Source organism: Cyphellophora attinorum (genome assembly GCF_001299255.1).
Source record: "Cyphellophora attinorum strain CBS 131958 chromosome Unknown Contig2, whole genome shotgun sequence".
NCBI classification, from domain to species: Eukaryota; Fungi; Ascomycota; class Eurotiomycetes; order Chaetothyriales; family Cyphellophoraceae; genus Cyphellophora; species Cyphellophora attinorum.
The window spans coordinates 1,225,955-1,243,777 of record NW_017253230.1 but is presented as its reverse complement, the minus strand read 5'-3'; the positions used below and the strand labels follow the sequence as shown (position 1 = coordinate 1,243,777).

Here is a 17,823-nt window from a genome sequence, read left to right as displayed (position 1 = left end):
ATGATTAGGGAGGGCCTGTAGAAGTTCTGTTGGCGAGTCAGGCCGCAAATGGAGACGATCACTTTTGAGTCATGACACGTCATATCACGAAATAATTCGTGACTCGAACCATTTCACCACCACTTCGTACATAAACAACCACCCCACCAGGTGTACTCTGCATGCGTCTTCCACTCATAGCACGCTCTTTGACGACAACGACACGACTGCTTCTCTGTACAAGCTCACCCCGTTGCACGCAACCTTTCAGTCCTTGTATCCGCCGATTACACTCTGAAATAGCCGACATGGGGAAGAACAAACAAGATCAGAAACAAGACCTGAAAACCGCGAAGGGTACAAGAGATTGGTCCGACGAGGATCAAAATGTTCTGAAGGGCATTCTTGATACCATTAGCAGAGTCATTCGAGAAAATGCTGGGAAGGAATTGGTCACACCTGTGTTCGAATTAGAGGAAGTGCTCAAGGGCAAATACGGCGAGGACTCAAAACTGATATACGACCTCAAAGACCAGGGCGGAGAGGCATTGAGCCTACGATATGACCTGACTGTCCCATTCGCGCGATGGCTGGCCATGAACCCGAATATCAGCAACTACAAGCGTTTGGCGGTCGACAAAGTATGGCGCCGGGATCAACCTGCACTTGCAAAGGGACGGTTACGCGAGTTCTACCAATGCGATCTCGATTTCGCTGGGCCATCGGATCCTATGATCGCGGACTCTGAGATAATCGCAATCATTGTGGAGGTCTTCGAGACATTGGGCTGGAATGGCCGATATACTGTCAAGCTCAATGATAGGCGTGTCCTAGATGGTATGTTTGAAGTCTGCGGCGTGCCTGAAGACAAACTTCGGCCGATATCTTCGGCTGTCGATAAATTGGACAAGGCTCCGTGGGAAGAGGTTCGGCGGGAGATGGTTGAGACGAAGGGCCTCGAGCCCGAGGTTGCGGACAAGATCAAAGGCTACGTGATGCTCAAGGGTGGCAAAGACCTGGTAGAGAAGCTGCAGAAGGATGAAGCACTTATGGCCAATCCCAAGGCCAAGCTTGGGATCGAGGAGATGTCCCTACTGTTCAGATACTTGGCAGCATGGAAGGTCGTCGACAAGGTCAACTTCGACTTATCACTCGCCCGCGGTCTAGACTACTACACCGGCATCATCTACGAAGTCCGCGCCGAGGAGTCAACATCATTCTCTGCTTTCGACACACCCACCTCGAACGGCGCCACGAGCCAACCAGAAAAGCCGAAGCAAGAAAGCAAGAAGAAAGAGAAGAAGCCTGTTGCTGAAGACGAGGACCGTAGCGATGATCCCTCTGTGACTGTCGGCTCCGTTGCAGCAGGTGGTCGATACGACAATCTGGTCAGCAGATTCCGGCCCAACGCCAATGTGCCCTGCGTAGGCGTCTCCTTCGGTATCAACAGAATCTTTGCCATCACTAAAGAAAGAATAGCAAAAGGCGAGAAGTTCGATTACATAACGGACAACGCTATGGATGTGTATGTCATGGCGTTCGGGTCAGACATGACAGAATCGCGGATCGCGGTCAAACAGGCTCTTAGAGAGCTCGCCTAAGGGTTGAATTCACTCACAAGAAGAAGCCAAAGCCCAACGTGCAGTACAAGTTCGCCGAGACTGCTGGTGCGCCACTGGGAATCATCCTTGGGGAGGAGGAGGAAAAGAATGGGGAGTTGCGCATCAAGCGGCTGGGCATTCAGGACGAGAAGGAGAAGGAGAGACTGGGCGAACTGGCTGACAAAGGCATAGTGGTCAAGATGGCAGATGTCGGCAAGGAGTGTAGGCGGCTGTTGGACGAGGTCAAGCTGGAGCAGAAAACGCAATCGCTGAGTCTGAAATAGGTGTTCAGATGGGGCAAGGATCTGGTCAGGGAGGCCTTCGACGAGATCATTCGAGCCTGCTGGGTGAGGCCAAGCTCGAACAGAGTATTCAGACTCTGATCTGGTTCGGGAGGCCTTCAAGGAGATTTTTCGAAAATGCGAAAGCGACAAATATTTTTACTTCCGAAAGTCGCAAATGATGTGAGTTTCGAGCCAGAGTCCTCCCTGCGATATCAAGGTGCTGACTTTATGGACAGACCCAAGCTTCGTGAATACGTTGGTGTTCACCTTCGAGCGTCATAGATCAATCAATTGACGCTGACATATCTCTCACCATCACTGCATGACTTGACTCTGAGCTGGCCCTCGTCTCCGGCTTGCTCAAACCGCATTTTGAGTCTCATCGATGCGCTACTCGAAGTATGCCCTGAGTCTGCTGCTGGTCATCGTCCCTGCCTCTCCGAGGCAGATTCACGGGCTCCTGCCAGAGCACCCTCTCGCACTCTGCACTTTCCTCGACACGTACTCGCCTTCCCTCACTCACTTCGGAGAAGGAGCACTGCGACCCAGGACACTGAGGAAGCCACGATGGGCCTTCGACTCGATAAATGCGAGTTGGGCACAGTCCAGAAAAGTCCATCCAAGAGAAGGAAGAAGCAGAGCTTCATTTTCTGGACTGTGCTCAACTCGCATTTATCGAGTCGAAGGCCCATCGTGGCTGTGTTGGCATCGCTCACACGCCTGATGATGTCCAAGTCATAGATAGAGATTGACACGTACAATGTACACTGTAGATGATGAAGGGCATGCAGATGGTACCATCTGGATTCGGGCGGGCATCGTTCTGGCAGCGGTCGTTGCAGTCGTAGACGGTCGAGATGCCATCTCTCATCCCCTGGTGGCGAGCTCATACAGCACAAACATACTCATGTAGCCGCAAGCATAAGAGTTCAGAGCACCGTTACCTGGGCCACTCAACCCGCCTGCGTACACTGCCGCCTACCCAGCTGCTCAAGCGGCAGCTCATTGCCCAATCAAGGCATATCGATCGCCAACGCACTACGCGCTCGCTTCTCGCCTACAAGATTGTTTCCCCAAGAAATTTCTTCTAGGCGAAAGACTGGGCTGACGTAGCCCGGCCCGATCCAGGAGCGACAACAAAGTTATCCAATTTCGAATTCTTCGGCATCCGCATCTGGCGGTGCCTTGCACCTTGCCGTTGATGGCCGTCATAGCACAGTTTGACACGTCTGAAACAGGGCAGCAATATAGACGAGCGCCTTGCCCAGAAAGCGTGACACGTGAGCCACATAAATCTACAGCTTCTGTTAGCCAGTAAGGGAAGATCTGACTTCAGCAACATACGGAGTAATAAGGCACACTGCGCATGTGAAAGTTTCCCGAACGCCCGTGTTTTCATAGCGGACAGCGGCAGCAAAGCCACCGGAGCTTATCACGGCACCCATAATTTGGGACTTTTGATATCTTCGCCATACCTTCACAGTCCTCTGTCTTGCTGCTTGAAGCGACATTCATTCGAGCAGTCGCATAATCAAGAGGGCGCGCCGACTTCTACTGAGAGACTCACGCGCTCCAAACGAATAGTTGGAATCCTCCGCAACACAACATCGGCAGCAGCCTAACAGCAGCGAAAGAAACAACAACTCACGGACCATAGCCAGCTACACTTCGTGGACTGGCTCTAGTGGTCCGCCTGCCAGCTTAAGCCATTATGCCGCCTACGACAGAGGAAGGATGGCTTACCACGAACGATGGCGCTCGTCTATACACTAAAACATGGAAGGTAAGTTCAGTCACCTTACTAAGCTGCATGCTTCCCGCTCCCTGGACAGCGGAATTGCGAGTATAGATGTGGATCAAACAACGGATATCAGATAACTGACTGCTGCTATGTTCCTGTAGCCTGAAGGTCGACCTCTTGGAGTTGTTGTATTTGTACATGGGTTCAGGTGAGTCTGATCCAATTCTATATTTTTCGAGACGAGTTCCGGCAAGGAGATGGGAGCCGGCCTCGACTGGCATGCTGGAGTGATGGACTTTACACCCAACGTCCTTCATCAAGCACTGCTCATCCACTCGAGATCATCGCTCCTGTTCTAGCCACAACCAACCTGCCCTGCGCAAGGCTTCCCTACAACAACTCACTAACCACCTCCTCCCCTCACCAGTGACCACTGCAACACCTACTCCCAACTCTTCAACACCCTCACCACGCACCACAACCTCCAAATCCACGCCTTCGACCAACGAGGCTGGGGCCGCTCTGTCCACCAACCCTCCGAACGGGGCCTCTCCGGTCCCACCACCCAAGTCCTAACAGACCTCCACGATTTCGTTCTGCACACCCTCACGCAACATGCCAGCACCAACCCACCACCGCTCTTCCTCATGGGCTCCTCCATGGGCGGCCAGATCGCGCTGCACTACTGTCTTTACACCCTCCGGACCACCACAATCCGGAACCGCCCACAATTCGCTGGACTACTGCTCCAGGCTCCCTTCGTGGCATTAGCACCTGAATCAGCGCCGGGCTGGCTGACGGTCAAAGCCGGGAAGATGGCGGCTAAGCTCATGCCATCGAAGCAGATGGCTCAGAAGATGGATCCTAGCTTCATGTGCCGCGATCCGGCTGTGTGTAAGGAGTGGAATGATGATCACTGTGTCACGACACGGGTACGCTGGGGGGCATGAACGGGATGCTGCAGCGCGCTGCGGACCTGCAGGCGTTGAGCACGGGGGCGTATGTGCGGAGTCTGACGAATGAGTTGCCGTGTCCGGTGTGGTTGGCGCATGGGAGTGGCGATCGGGTGACGAGCGTCAAGGCGAGTCAGAGGTTGTATGATTGTTTGAGTGTGCAGGGTGGAGATCGGATGATGAGGGTTTTCGATGGGTGAGCTGCTGTTGTTTCCCTTGCGTGTGGTCAAACTGACTGTGTTTGGCAGAGCATACCACAAACTCGACCGCGAACCCAACGGCGTCGGCGAGGAATTTGCACGCGAGGCGGGAGAGTGGATCGAGCGGCGCGCAAGAGGCGAGAGGGGCGCGCTGGATCGCGAGGGGCGGAAGAGTATGCATGCGACGAGGAGCATGGGCATGGGGCGTCTGCTTCGCTGGGCGGAGGGAGGAGTAATGGTGCTACTAATGGGGGTACGAAATTGTGATGGGGCGAGTGCCACGGGTTGCGTTGTCGATTGCTTGCTTGGATTATCTAATACCCATGGACGCTGCAGCGAGAATTGGGTCTGATGAGGATTTCTGTTCTCACATCTGCAAATTCGTCGACAATTTGTGTAAGGCGCTGCACAGCTCACGACACCTGGAGAATTTCAGTCGGTACATAGCGTAAGGCCACCCTTTTCTGTCCCCTCCTGTGCCCTCCTAATTTGCAGGACCACGTCGTATGGGCAGTCTTAAGGCAGTCCAAATATCGCATTTCGTCGTAGGGAACGACGGTACCGCGTGCCATGGAAAGCTTATCGATTCGCAAGCAGTACTTGCGAGACATCTCGACGCCGCCACTTACGGCAGGCATGTTTCGAAGCGCGGATGGTCTTCGGCGAATGGCCGCGATTAACGCCAATAGGACTCAGCATTATCGCCCTCGTACGTCTAGACTATCGCGTTTGGAGCGTTTTGCGCTTGCGCATAAGAGTATCGGGCGTGCTGTATAAGATGATTTGTGATCCAGGCATTTGAGATCGACGACTTCCAAAATCCTGTACTCTTCTCGCACACCGTCTGGTACTGCCTTTCATATCGGCATTAGCGACGAGGTTGAGGTTGCTTATCCTGAATGAGTAGTACTAAACGCAGAAAGACTCGCAGCAAGCGATAGTGAGCATCCCGCCATGGAAGGTTTCGAGCTCGTAGAAGTCACCTCGGCAGCCACAGAAGCAGAAATTGAGCAGCTCGTACGTGTAGTGCAAGAGGCAGTCTTCGATGACCCGGTCATGGGTACCCGACTGATCGGCCTGTCCGACGAGAAAAAGACGGAATGGGCGCGGCGGTATTGGCTGTCGGCTCATATCCATAATTCGCACATGCGGGTATATGGCGTGAGGGATCTGGAGACGGAGTGAGTGTCGAGATCAGTTTGATGGGACTGGGCAAGCTGGAAGCTGGTGGCTACCTGGTAATGGGGTATGCTCTGGAATACTGACGTCGATTGCCTGGCAGGGAGTTCGTCGCGTACACTGTGCTGTCATGTCCTGTCACGCCGACGCCCGAGGACGCAGATGCCGCCAAAGCGAGGCTCCAGGAGATGTTGGAGTCCTTGCCGCCACGCGGCGCCGATTTTGTCAAGTACCTATATGCCGATGGAACCCCTATGTCGCACAGGTTGGACTACGACGCGACAAAGCATTTTCGTAAGTAGACATCATCCTTGAGAGCAGAAGCTGTGCTATTCTGCTGGAATACAAGTTGTTCGAACTAATGCTGGCGCTGCTAGACAAGCGGAGTACCCAAGTCCTGCCCTCGTATCAGCGACGTGGGCTGGGAACGTGGATGACGCGCCATTGTAATGCGGTTGCGGATGAGGCCGGCCAGCCGACGTTTGTGCTTGCGCGGCCAAAGGCCGCCAAAATGCTGGAGACGACGGGGTTTGTGCTGGGGGAGACCAAGATGTTTGAGTCGTCCAAGTACGGGTGGCATGAGGATGCTGAAATTAGGGTGTATAGGAGAGATCCGCATGCTGTCGGTCCGGCCAGCTGACTTGTCAAGTGTGAACGTGCAGATCGTAGGTGCCGAAGAGCTGCGGCTCGTTGAGTTGTGGCAGCATGCACCAGTATTGGCCGCGAAATGCTCCTTACCTTAGAGTCAGAAGCTCGTCAAGAGGAGGGTATGGTTCGTCTATGGTTGCAAGATTGAAACGCACTGGAAGGACAGCGAACAAACACATCGAAGAGGACGCAACGCAAGGACGGGCAGGCACGATGAGCTGACGAGTGGTGGGAAGATGCTACTGAGGAGATGCTTAGCGGCCCCGGTGCTGCTGCTGCGAGAATGCTGCTGCTGGCGGAATGGAAGCGGCGATGCATCTTGAGCAGATCAACCCAGCTTTGCTGCATTAGTGATCAGAGCAACGAGACAGTCGTGTCAGAATTCCCACCATGTGGCAGCTCGTGGGGATTGTGATAGAATGTGCTAGACGTCTGGTCAGCGTTCTCCCTGGATGGTTCCATTGACATGTCGAGCGTGCGTGAGGCTGGTCATTGCCATTTTCGCGGCTCGGAGGGATATCTGTACTGAGCCGCTCGCAAAGTATTTGTCTGCTCCGTGAGCCATCTCTTGTCTAGCTGAGGCCCTGGCTCTGTTGACCCATGATCGGAGCTCGTGGGTTTTGTGAAGAAGCGCAAAAGCGCTGGAAGTTGTGCTTGACCATTTCCGTAGTATCTTGCAGAACGATCAATGCTAATGTCGCTGCCGCATGACCACCGTCTCTCCGAACCGGCTGGCAGGCAGATATGGACTCCTCAGGGTTCCCCTGCCGTCCTCCTGTATCTTCTTTCGCCTCGCTTCGACCTCTCCATCACCGCCTAATTCGTCTGATCATATCGAGCTGGGATACAGCATCACTCTTACGCTCGCGCCGAAGGACTGAGGAGGAAGGTTGTGGTTGAATTTTGCTCGGACAACGCCAGAGTTGCCGTGTGGTCGTGTAACTTTGCCCCAAATTACTCTGATCTTTGAGCCCTGTCGCTCTTTTGATGCTCTGTAGACGTATGCGACTCTCTTTCCGAGATAGAACCTGATCATAAATTAGTCTGGCATCGCGTGAGATGTAGCAGGACGGTTCCGTACTGAGCGGCTTGTGGGTCATCGACGCCCTCGATCTTGACGAGCGATGTGTTGGGGTTGGTGTTGCGCTTGCCTCGCTGGTATGACAAGTGCTTGCCCTTCACGTAAACTGCGCAATGTTGTTAGCTCAAGACTTCTGTGCCTCACCCAATGAGATTGTGGCGAGAGGAGATACGTACGACGCTGTCCGGTGGAAGACATAGTGTCGAATGTTCCCACAGCCTGGCAAAACGTGTGGAAATGTGGTCGTGAATGTCGTCGCTGGAACAGAATCACGATACAGTGTGTTTGGTGTATGCGGAGGTGCAGTTGAATTCCGGGTCTTGGCAGTGTGGTTTTCCGCCAAGACTGAGAGATGTCCAACGAGGTCGGAGTTGTTCTTGCTAAGTCCGGGAAGACCCTCTTCACGAAACCTCACTGCAAGTTTCGCTGCCCCACCGAGTCTACACCGCGGAAGTAGTAGCCCACCGGCCTATATCTGAGTCGGTTATCTATATCCCGTCATTCGTCTCAGCCTAAAGTGTTGTACCTGTTGCTGTCATGGGGCTCTCCTACGACTCGGATTTCCATGAAGTCCTCTGCGGTAGCTGGTCCGATAGCTAGGGCAGAGCCCTCATAGAACCGCGTCCTTGAGACTGCCACTTCATTGGGCAAACCACACAAGTAACATGAGTGGAACAAATGCGCCCTGACTATTTACTCAAATGGGACTGCGACATCCTTAGAGCAGTATGATTACATAACGCATCAATTGTCTGACAGAGCCCTGAGGACGATGATGAATGAATTGGTCCAGCCGGAACTTCCGTGGGATGGTCCAGCGCTATCTGACGCAGGGACACACGCACCAAAAACGATCAATCTCGAGCTGTTGGTGACAAGCTCGGTTTCAAAGACATCTCCGACCAGACCAGCAGCGAATCCGCCTGCCGCGGCTTAGTGATGTATCTGAAGTAGTAATGCCGTAACAGTCCTCGAGAGCGGTGTAAATAGATTCTTCCCTGGCTCGTTGTTCGTTTGCTCTCGATTGTTCCTGACCGAGTCTCTCGCCTTAACCTCAGGGAAAGAGTAGCCCAGCAACGCAGCTGTTACGTCAATCAAGCAGGAGCTGTTTCGGCGCGCATCATTTCCACCTCTGCCGGCCTCCCCCACCAAAGTTCCCCACCTTCACATTTATCGCCGTCCAAAATATTTGTCTGCGTACACTCACCACCGGCCCTTCTTTTACCTTACACCTTGCGTAGCTTTGTTTTCTGAGCAATCTGTTGCTATTGCTTCATCCTTTCACATCCAGCAAACGTCGCAACCATGGCGGACACTATCATAACTCCAGAAGAACCGCAGACAGCAGGGTCAGTCTTACTTCCCCAACCTTTCTCCGGCCCTCATACTAATGATATATACAGCACAATAGAGTTGAAGGAGAACACTGTGATCATTGTTCTGGGTGCCTCTGGTGATCTCGCAAAGAAGAAGACGTTCCCAGCCCTCTTTGGTCTTGTAAGAGCGTCCCGGCCCGCACTTCTCACAATCCACTGACTTGCGCAGTTCCGCAATAAGTTCCTGCCGAAAGACATAAAGATCATTGGATATGCTCGAACAAAGATGGACCACACCGAGTACCTCAAGAGAGTGCGCTCATACATCAAGACTCCCACAAAAGAGGTCGAGGAACAGCTCGATATGTTCTGTGACGTCTGCACATACGTCGCAGGTCAGTACGATCAAGACGAGCCGTTCCAGCAACTCGATAAGCACATTAGCGAAATTGAGAAGGGCCGAAAGGAGACCAACAGAGTGTTCTACATGGCTCTGCCTCCGTCGGTCTTCATCACAGTATCACAACACTTGAAGCGCAACTGCTATTCCAAGCAGGGCATCAACCGCATAATCATCGAGAAGCCCTTCGGCAAAGATCTGGGTTCTGCTCGTGAGCTGCAGAAGGCATTGGCACCAGACTGGAAGGGTAGGTCATTATCATGGTCAAATTTAATGAATTGCGCTAACACTGGACAGAGGAGGAAATCTTCCGAATCGACCACTACCTTGGCAAGGAGATGGTCAAGAATCTGCTCATCATTCGCTTCGGCAACGAGTTTCTCGGCAGCAACTGGAACCGTAATCATATCGATTCAGTCCAGATTACCTTCAAGGAGCCCTTTGGAACCGAAGGTCGTGGTGGCTACTTCGATGAGTTCGGCATCATTCGTGATGTTATGCAGAACCATCTCCTCCAGGTCCTTACCCTGTTGGCTATGGAGCGGCCTATCTCGTTCTCGTCTGAAGACATCCGCGACGAGAAGGTCCGTGTGCTGCGCTGCATGCCTGCGATCGAGCCCAAGAACGTGATCATCGGCCAGTACGGCAAGAGTCTTGATGGCACCAAGCCCGCCTACAAGGAAGATGACACCGTTCCCAAAGAGTCTCGGTGTCCCACTTTCTGCGCAATGGTCGCTTTCATCAAGAACGAACGATGGGATGGTGTGCCTTTCATCATGAAGGCTGGCAAGGCGCTTAACGAGCAGAAAACCGAGATCAGAATACAGTTCAAGGATGTCACGAGTGGTATCTTCAAAGACATTCCTCGCAACGAACTGGTCATCCGCATCCAACCCAACGAATCGGTCTACCTCAAGATGAACTCCAAGCTACCCGGTCTGTCCATGCAGACTGTCGTCACCGAACTCGATCTCACTTACCGCCGCCGCTTCTCCGACCTCAAGATTCCCGAAGCATACGAGTCACTTGTCCTCGACGCCATGAAGGGCGATCACAGCAACTTCGTTAGAGATGACGAGCTGGATGCCTCATGGAGAATCTTCACCCCTCTGCTTCATTACCTCGACCAGAAGAAGGACATCGTTCCCATGGAGTACCCCTATGGCTCGCGTGGTCCTGCTGTCCTCGATGACTTCACTGCTTCTTACGGATACAAGTTCAGCGATGCCGCAGGCTACAGCTGGAACAGTGGCTCCAACAACCAGAAGCTGTAGGATACGAACGGCAAAAAGCAAATGGCGGACTCCCGATCAATGATGACCATGGCAAGGCGCTCGTGTACTGGTTAGAAGGAGCAATTTCCTGCGCAAATGGATATAGCGAGTAGAAAGAGAGCGCTCAATGAACAGATCCTCCATCTGCAAACTTGAAAATTCATGGCTTTCTCGACTGTCTACTCTTTAACTCCCTCTACGTCCCGTCCACTATTCCCGCCTCTCCTCCGCCGCCGCTACCATTAGATCTAGAGCGCTCCTCATCGTCCGTAACTCTCAACCCCAACACAGCACAAGCTACGAACAGGACACCGTTGAATACCGCCATGATGTAGAACGGCGCGCCTCGACTAACAGTGTCGAACAGCGAGCCGCCTAGCTTGGTCAGGAGCAGTATCGCGAAGCCGCCGTAGAAGGAGTATATGCCTGCTATTGCACCTTTGATGTTCGTGAGGCTTACGTCTTCTTGTCCTGCTGTTGTTGGAGAGTCTGCAGCAGTGATGTGATTGTGCTCGTTGTTAAGCAGTGGCGCTGACTCTTCGTCATCCTCGTTGTGTCGATGTTGGGCTGCTACTGCGCCGTTGCTGGTATGGCCATTGCTTTCTGCAACGGCCGTGGTCGTCCCATCTGCCTGACTCTCGAGTACGCCCGCACTCAGCACGCCCAGACTGCATACGATCGCCCCGATCTGGCTCATCCCAATCAGACACACCGCAAGGAAAGCCAGACTCCTCTTTCCTTTTTGTGCATCATCCGCATCAAACTCCGCCACGAACAGCGGGTATCCCACAATCCCAGCCGCGGCCGCCACCATCATCGGCAGACCCCTCCTCTTAGTCCTCGCGCTGGCGTAGCCAAATATTGGTGCTGCGATCAGAGCGACGGTCTCGGCAACGCCTGTCATTGCAGCAGCCACGACGTAGGCGCGGGGACATCTTCGTTTGATGTCTGGGAGACCGTTGGGGTCGGATTCGAGAAGGGAGGGGGATGAGGACGGATTGCAGAGGTCGGAATCGAGGAAGAGCGCATTCACCAGTAGTGGGATGAAGAGTGAGATGCCGACGGATGAAGCTCGGGCTACGAAGCCGCCGAGGTAGCCCAGGGCGATGGAGGGGCGTTTGAGACCGATTTGGACGGATGTGCGGAGGTTGCGTGTTAGCGTCATGAGCTGTTGTGAGAGTGATGGTCGAGTTTGCTTGCTGGTCTTCGAGCCGGGCGAGGCCTCGGATGCAAGATTCCGGAGACCAATGAAGCACCAGATAGCGAGTATAAGAGCAATCACTGCGACTATGTAGAACGAGTGTTGCAAGGCACGAGCTGGAGAAAGCCCAGAATGTTGGAAGCGAGCCGGCAACGGTAGGAAGACAAGAAGTGCTATCAGAGCGCCAGCGCCTGTGAACATCCCAACGAAGCCGGCGACACGAGACGTCGATCCATACGCCGAGCTCCTTGAAGCTGTGGGCTTGGCTGAGGTGCCGTTGTGGCGGTAGCGAGCAGGCGTGATCGTCAATTCGGATGTTATGGAAGGTGATGAGGTGTGGTTCCGATCAATGTTAGGTGCACAATCGAGCGACAGCTTCTGCTGTGACGCTACAGCAGGCAAGACCGCTGTCACCATAGTCGAGGCTGCCGCGCCACCGATGCTGAAGAACAATCTCCCCAATAGCAGCTGAGGGTAGACATTGTGTGCCTGCACGAACAGAACCAAGGCTAGTGCGATGATGGCATATCCAAGAACGCACACCCAACGAACTCCGATTCTGTCGGAGAGCAGGCCCCAGAGAGGACAAGCTACCAACGCAAGCAGCTCGTCTGCGAATCCAAGACTGCCGACTGCGTCGCCGACTCCATCCTCGCGTCCAATGAGGTCTGTGATGACGAAGGAGACTGAAGAGTTGAGGAACACCAAGAAAGCAATGCTGAATGGACAGACACCGAGTAGGTAGGTAGCTACTTGGAGCCTTGTTGCTGAGAACATGGCTCTGCATGTGAATGTTAGCATCTAGATGTGCAGTATGGCATTGAGAAGCAGAGATGACGTGGCTTAGTGACAACCTTCGATGCAGTAGAGTGTTGAAATACTGAAACTACTCACCCATATGAACGCCAATAGATGAATCACCACCTTTACTCAACAGGTTGCTAGGGAGGCCTTCATGATTGCAGATATCTGAGTGTTGGTGAATAAGGACAGGCAAATGATGGCATGGAGTGAGTGAATCCATTTTGGGACTAGCTCATTTTTGGCACAATTCCAGACTTCATTTTCTCTATCTTGATCACGTGAGCTTCGGAACTTCCTTTCTCCGGCCCGCCAGCATATGCAAAGCAACGACGTCGCTCAATAGCCTCCTGTTCCCTCCCCACAGCCATCGTCGCCCTCTGGGCTTCGAGGCGGCTGTCCGCTGCTTTTGTGGCGCGCTACGAGACCCAGAATGCGCCTGGTTGTTCAGTAAATCGCACAACATGGACTCCTCGGACGTTCCTGAGCTGCCAGACCTCTCGGCCCTGACTCCAGAGGAGTCCCAGGCGCTGTTCGAGCAAGATATGACCTTCAGTTCCAACACTGCTGCAGGAAACATCGCGTTCGACGCAGCTCTCAACCCATACAACACTCCGGAGGACTCCAGCGCTGGAATTACGCCTTCTTACGCGTCATACACGCCAAATACGCCTGCAGACACCAATTCTGCTGCTCCTACGCCAACTACACCATCCTCTGCTTCCTTTAAAGGCACCGTAAGCGCTGTAGGGACGCGAAACGCGCTCGAACTCGACGATGCTGCCTATTCCGAGCTCTTAGAGGACGCCAAAGCATACATGCTGGACGAGAGCCATCCAGAGCGTCAATCCATCATCGGCGGAGCGCCATACAGAGTAGACGAGTACAACATGAAGCTGCAGGAAACAGCAGCAGCATTTCTTCGAGCTGGCTCTGGTGCGCGTTTCTGGGGCCCTTGGACCGCGTCAGATCCCCTCTCGCGCACTGTTTCGTGGCCAAACGACGCGCAAATCATCATCGAACGCGTTGCGCCGTTCCTACGTAGGATCGTGGCCAACGAGAGAGACAGAAAGCGCAGCAAGGTCAAGCGAGAGCAGAAGAAGAAGATGCTCGCAAGAGCTCCTGCTACTGAGCCCACCACTGCGCTTCCAACGCCTGCTGCTCTCGCTTTCCCGCCGCTTCTTCCTCTTCCGCCTCCACGCGCCCACACACATCCTCCTCTCCATCTACTCCTCCACCACTAACCAACGCGTCGTCGGCCCCGTTCCCGTTCCTGCCGCCCAAAACACGGGCATGGCCCAGCTGCGTTTCGCGCTCGAGCACATCCGACGACAATTTCCGGCGCTGGCACAAGCCAACCTTTTTGCTGCGCGTTGGAGCGTGTGGCGCCCAGCTGGGCTGCAGCCCGTGCTGCACGATATGGAGTTGATGAGCGCGTTGGAAGAGGCTGGAAGGGTCGAGTTCATGGAGGGAAGGTTGGTGATGGTGGTGAGTGTTTAGGGAGGAGGAAGCGGAGAAGCGGGGGGAGAGTTGGTCCTGGAACTGGAGCCGGAGCACTGGTCGGGTGGTTGCGTTTTGCGTTTTTTTGTACGTCCAGAAGTTGAAGTGATACCCCGGGGAGGCCTCCCCATGCGCATATGTACGAATTACGATTTTTCTGGCCTCAAAACGCGTAGTATTCCGAGAAGTGTGCTATGTAGCAGTCGTCGTTGGGGTACTAGATGATGAACTTGCTACCAGGAAAATAAGCCATCCCAAACCTGCAATGCTGTCATTATGCAACAGATATCCACACTCATACAGGCGTCGCTCTGAGCTAGGTGTGTCCCTGCTGTCTCTCGCACATACGACAGGAGGGCTGACCGCGCAATCCTCCATGTACAACAAGTCAAAGTCATTCTACAACTTAACCTTCTTCTCCTCCCCCTCTCCGCCCACCCCAGGCATCTCCTCATCCCCCTTCCTCTTCAATGGGCCACTCGTTGGCCCCACGGGCGTATCGCCAGCGCCATCCCTGCCCCACCCACCGCCCTTAACATCCAACGGCGTTAACCCTGTCCCCATCGGGAACGCACTGAAGCCAGAGAGCCGCCCCCGCCACCACCACCATCCCTGTTCCCTCCTCCGCCCAGCGGACTAGGCAGCACAGCACTCATCCCCGTTCCGCTCCCACCGATCCCGCCTCGATCACGATTCCAATCGCCCCACTCCGAGAAGAAATTACTCGGACTTGGCAGTAATTCGTTGCTCATGTATCTCGACGGCAGTGCGAGATAGGCGTCTCGATCTCTCCAAGACCTAATCTGCTGTTGCTGTCGCCGCTTCCTTTGCTAACTGGGCCGCCATTGCCGCCGTTTTTGGTGGCGTTCGAGTCGTATGCGTCTTTGTTTTGGCTCGTCGGTGCTGGAGGATGTGGGCGTGCAAATGGGTTTCCGGGCCCGACCGCTCCAGCTGACAGAACGGCGCTAGCTGAGGGTGAGGGCGGAGGTAAGTGTACGATGCCGCGGCCGGAACTGTTGCTGGTGGAATTCGAACCGCCTGCGGCAGGGTTTGCGGATCGAGGTGCAACAGCAGGACGAGGCTGATTAGGGGCTCCGGTCGCTTCGTCTTCGTTGTCGGACGCCTCGGAGGGGATTGTGAGGTTCAGCTTCGGTCGCGGGGCGCCCGAGCGCGAGCCGGAGGTGTTCGATCGTGTTGGTGGCGGAAATTCGGGCGCATTTGATGTTGATTGAGGCCTGGGAGGCGGTTGTGGTTGTTGATGGAATGCGGATGTGGTCATCATCTGTGGTTGAGTTGTGGTCGAGCGCGGAGGTGGTTGCGGCGACACGGAGCGTTTCATAGTTGATTGCCTGGGCGGATCAGGTGCGCCGCCGCCAAAGAAGTGTTGAGCCAGCACGGAACCGCCCTCGTCGATGGGCGTGAATATGGAGCGGGACTTTGAGGAGAGATGTTTGATCTGTGGCGGAGTGTTTTGAGGTTGTTTGAATTCTGGTTGAGGAGATTGTCGCTGTTGCATATGCTGAGGTGGTCCCAGACTATCGTGACGGGGCGCGGATGCCGGTCGTGGTGGCGGATGACCTTGCTGTGGATGGAGATACTGTTGAGGTTGCTGATGTTGCGGAGGGAACTGCTGAAATTGTGGTTGTGTCGTCGGCATATTTTGCTGCGGCTGGTATATTGGAGGATTAGGCATGTACGCGAAGCCATTCTGCGGTGGTGGCGGCGTTGGATGAGGATGTTGCATTGGGACGAGATTCGACGACGTCCTCCGGATAGTATTTCTGGAGCCTGGGCGCGAATCTATCTGGGGCGGTTGAGGCGTGCTGTGCCTCGGGAACATGCCATTCTGCATCGGTGGGGAAGCTGAGGCCTGATGCGGAGGCCGTATGTGCTGAAACGAATTGTGGTGTTGCATATGTGGCGGCATCATGCCTGGATGCTGCTGAGGAGGTAATGAATCTTCCTTGATCTGCTGTCCGTCATCTTCGTCGTCGTCCTCGTCGTCACTGCCGCCGCCTTTGCCCTTGAAGTCGGCGGGTCCTTTGTGCTCGTGCGGTTGGCCATACTGTTCAAGATTAGTGAAGGGCTTGGGACTAGAACGCGGAGCAGCTTACATAGCTGTAGCGCCGCAAGGTCTCGTGAATGTCTCCAGACGAGAACTCGTATAATTTCTTGTTATGACCAAAGATGATGACTGCGACGTCGACCGAGCATAGTACCGACAACTCGTGCGCCTTCTTGAAGAGGCCGCCTTTGCGCTTCAGAAATGTTCTGTCGGGTCTGGTCAGTAAATTTGTCCTGCGTCGGCGGATGATGCACCTACACAGATCGATTGCGATCATCCTTTATCGCCCTGATCTCGATCTTCCTCCGGCCCATATTGTGCTACACATATGACGGCGGCTAGAATGAGACGGTCGGCGTGTCGCCAAAGCGCGTGACAGGCGCGACGATATGTACTCTTCGATAAGGGCAAGCAGATAGCACCGCGGCGGATATGTGGCTGTGAAATGTCGTGGGTGGTCGAGTGTATGCGGCCACGTGGGGAGATGGAGCAAATGAAAGCGTCAAGGTAGGCTGATTCCAGAAGCGCGCTTGCTCAAGCGCAGCAGTGCAAGTCAACGAAGTCGCGGTCGCAGAGAGGTCGACTCTAGCATCGAATAGCTTCCGGACAAATCAGAACAATGCAAGGTCGTGAACAATGATACAGTCGCTGGTGGTGGACTCGAGGCGCAGGCAAGATTTCTTTGTTGAAGGAACGGGAACGCTGGCTCGTGGTGGAACAAGGACTCGAGTGATTGAGACCGGGTCGAGTTCCGCGTGCTTGGACCAAGCGGTCCTTTCTAGTGGGTATAGAATGTGCACGCGTGGTAAAATATCGCGTGGCTTTTTAGGATGGTGTCAACGGTGTATGGATGATCGACTGAAGGTGTCGTGCTATTTTTACCAGCAACTAAGAAGAGAAGAGGGAAGAGGAATAAGCGCTGGGGAGGAGAGTAGACCCTGACTCTCGGGAGGCGTGGTAGGGCTGGAGCTTTCTCGAGGCACTTCTATCGAGGCCGGTGGAAGAGGAGGACCTAACCCTAATGTCGCAAAGCATTCGGGGCTTAGTAGGCGGTGCCCTGGCGGCACCATGCAACCACCTACGGCTCTTGCTACCTAAGCCGGCCACCACCACAACGTAGAAGCGTAGAAGCACAGCCATCTTCCACTCCCCACGATTCGCTACACTAAGCGCTGGCGAGGCTCACCCGTGCACTCACGAAGCAATTGTACAAACCTCTGATCAGCCATCGATCGATCGCGCGCATTCCCGGCAACGTCAGATTTTACACGTACTAGACATGGCCACGCGTGGCCACGTAGGTCGCAGAACTTCGCCGTCATCTCCCACAGTGTAACACATACCATCTACATTCTTACCTGTTCGAGGTCTCGCTGTGGCGAATATGTGTAAAGCTTCACGTCGTCGCCAGGCAGTCCTAGCGACCTCTGTTGAGGGCTGAATTCAGTAGGGAGCCGGGCGTGGTTGCTTCTGGGCCGTCGTCAAAAGCATTGGTGAGAGTGGTTGCAAAAGATGTGCCACGACTTGACCGCTCGTGCTTTCTCGTTCTTTCTCAGTCTATCCACTCGAGAGCGCAAGCTGCTTCTGCGGCCATATCGAC

General features: G+C 54.2%; 7 protein-coding genes across 7 annotated transcripts; 4 read left to right on the top strand and 3 right to left on the bottom strand.

Moving 5' to 3' along the window:
- Positions 1–287: 287 nt before the first annotated feature.
- Positions 288–1,864, top strand: AB675_2772 (Histidine--tRNA ligase, mitochondrial; the record flags this gene model as incomplete). The annotated part of the gene is made up of 2 exons (XM_018142769.1): positions 288–1,550; positions 1,601–1,864. 2 exons carry the CDS (start codon positions 288–290, stop codon positions 1,862–1,864), a joined length of 1,527 nt encoding a protein of 508 aa, XP_018004800.1.
- Positions 1,865–3,575: 1,711 nt separating this feature from the next.
- Positions 3,576–6,577, top strand: AB675_2771 (putative monoglyceride lipase; the record flags this gene model as incomplete). Its single annotated transcript, XM_018142768.1, has 8 exons — positions 3,576–3,647; positions 3,845–3,957; positions 4,033–4,537; positions 4,588–4,754; positions 4,807–4,931; positions 5,666–5,939; positions 6,041–6,231; positions 6,315–6,577. The coding sequence occupies 8 exons, from the start codon at positions 3,576–3,578 to the stop codon at positions 6,575–6,577; spliced, it is 1,710 nt and encodes a 569-aa protein (XP_018005171.1).
- An 837-nt stretch (positions 6,578–7,414) lies between these two features.
- Positions 7,415–7,864, bottom strand: AB675_2770 (60S ribosomal protein L33-B; the record flags this gene model as incomplete). Its single annotated transcript, XM_018142767.1, has 3 exons — positions 7,415–7,613; positions 7,667–7,772; positions 7,843–7,864. 3 exons carry the CDS (start codon positions 7,862–7,864, stop codon positions 7,415–7,417), a joined length of 327 nt encoding a protein of 108 aa, XP_018005244.1.
- Positions 7,865–8,971: 1,107 nt separating this feature from the next.
- Positions 8,972–10,656, top strand: AB675_2769 (Glucose-6-phosphate 1-dehydrogenase; the record flags this gene model as incomplete). Its single annotated transcript, XM_018142765.1, has 4 exons — positions 8,972–9,015; positions 9,070–9,163; positions 9,212–9,629; positions 9,680–10,656. 4 exons carry the CDS (start codon positions 8,972–8,974, stop codon positions 10,654–10,656), a joined length of 1,533 nt encoding a protein of 510 aa, XP_018004807.1.
- A 196-nt stretch (positions 10,657–10,852) lies between these two features.
- Positions 10,853–12,634, bottom strand: AB675_2768 (uncharacterized protein; the record flags this gene model as incomplete). Its single annotated transcript, XM_018142764.1, has 1 exon — positions 10,853–12,634. One exon carries the CDS (start codon positions 12,632–12,634, stop codon positions 10,853–10,855), a length of 1,782 nt encoding a protein of 593 aa, XP_018005044.1.
- A 488-nt stretch (positions 12,635–13,122) lies between these two features.
- AB675_2767 (uncharacterized protein) lies at positions 13,123–13,902 on the top strand (the record flags this gene model as incomplete). The annotated part of the gene is made up of 1 exon (XM_018142763.1): positions 13,123–13,902. The coding sequence occupies one exon, from the start codon at positions 13,123–13,125 to the stop codon at positions 13,900–13,902; it is 780 nt and encodes a 259-aa protein (XP_018004955.1).
- A 1,004-nt stretch (positions 13,903–14,906) lies between these two features.
- On the bottom strand, positions 14,907–16,537 carry AB675_2766 (Transcription factor RLM1; the record flags this gene model as incomplete). The annotated part of the gene is made up of 3 exons (XM_018142762.1): positions 14,907–16,223; positions 16,273–16,429; positions 16,482–16,537. The coding sequence occupies 3 exons, from the start codon at positions 16,535–16,537 to the stop codon at positions 14,907–14,909; spliced, it is 1,530 nt and encodes a 509-aa protein (XP_018005189.1).
- Between the last annotated feature and the right edge of the window lie 1,286 nt (positions 16,538–17,823).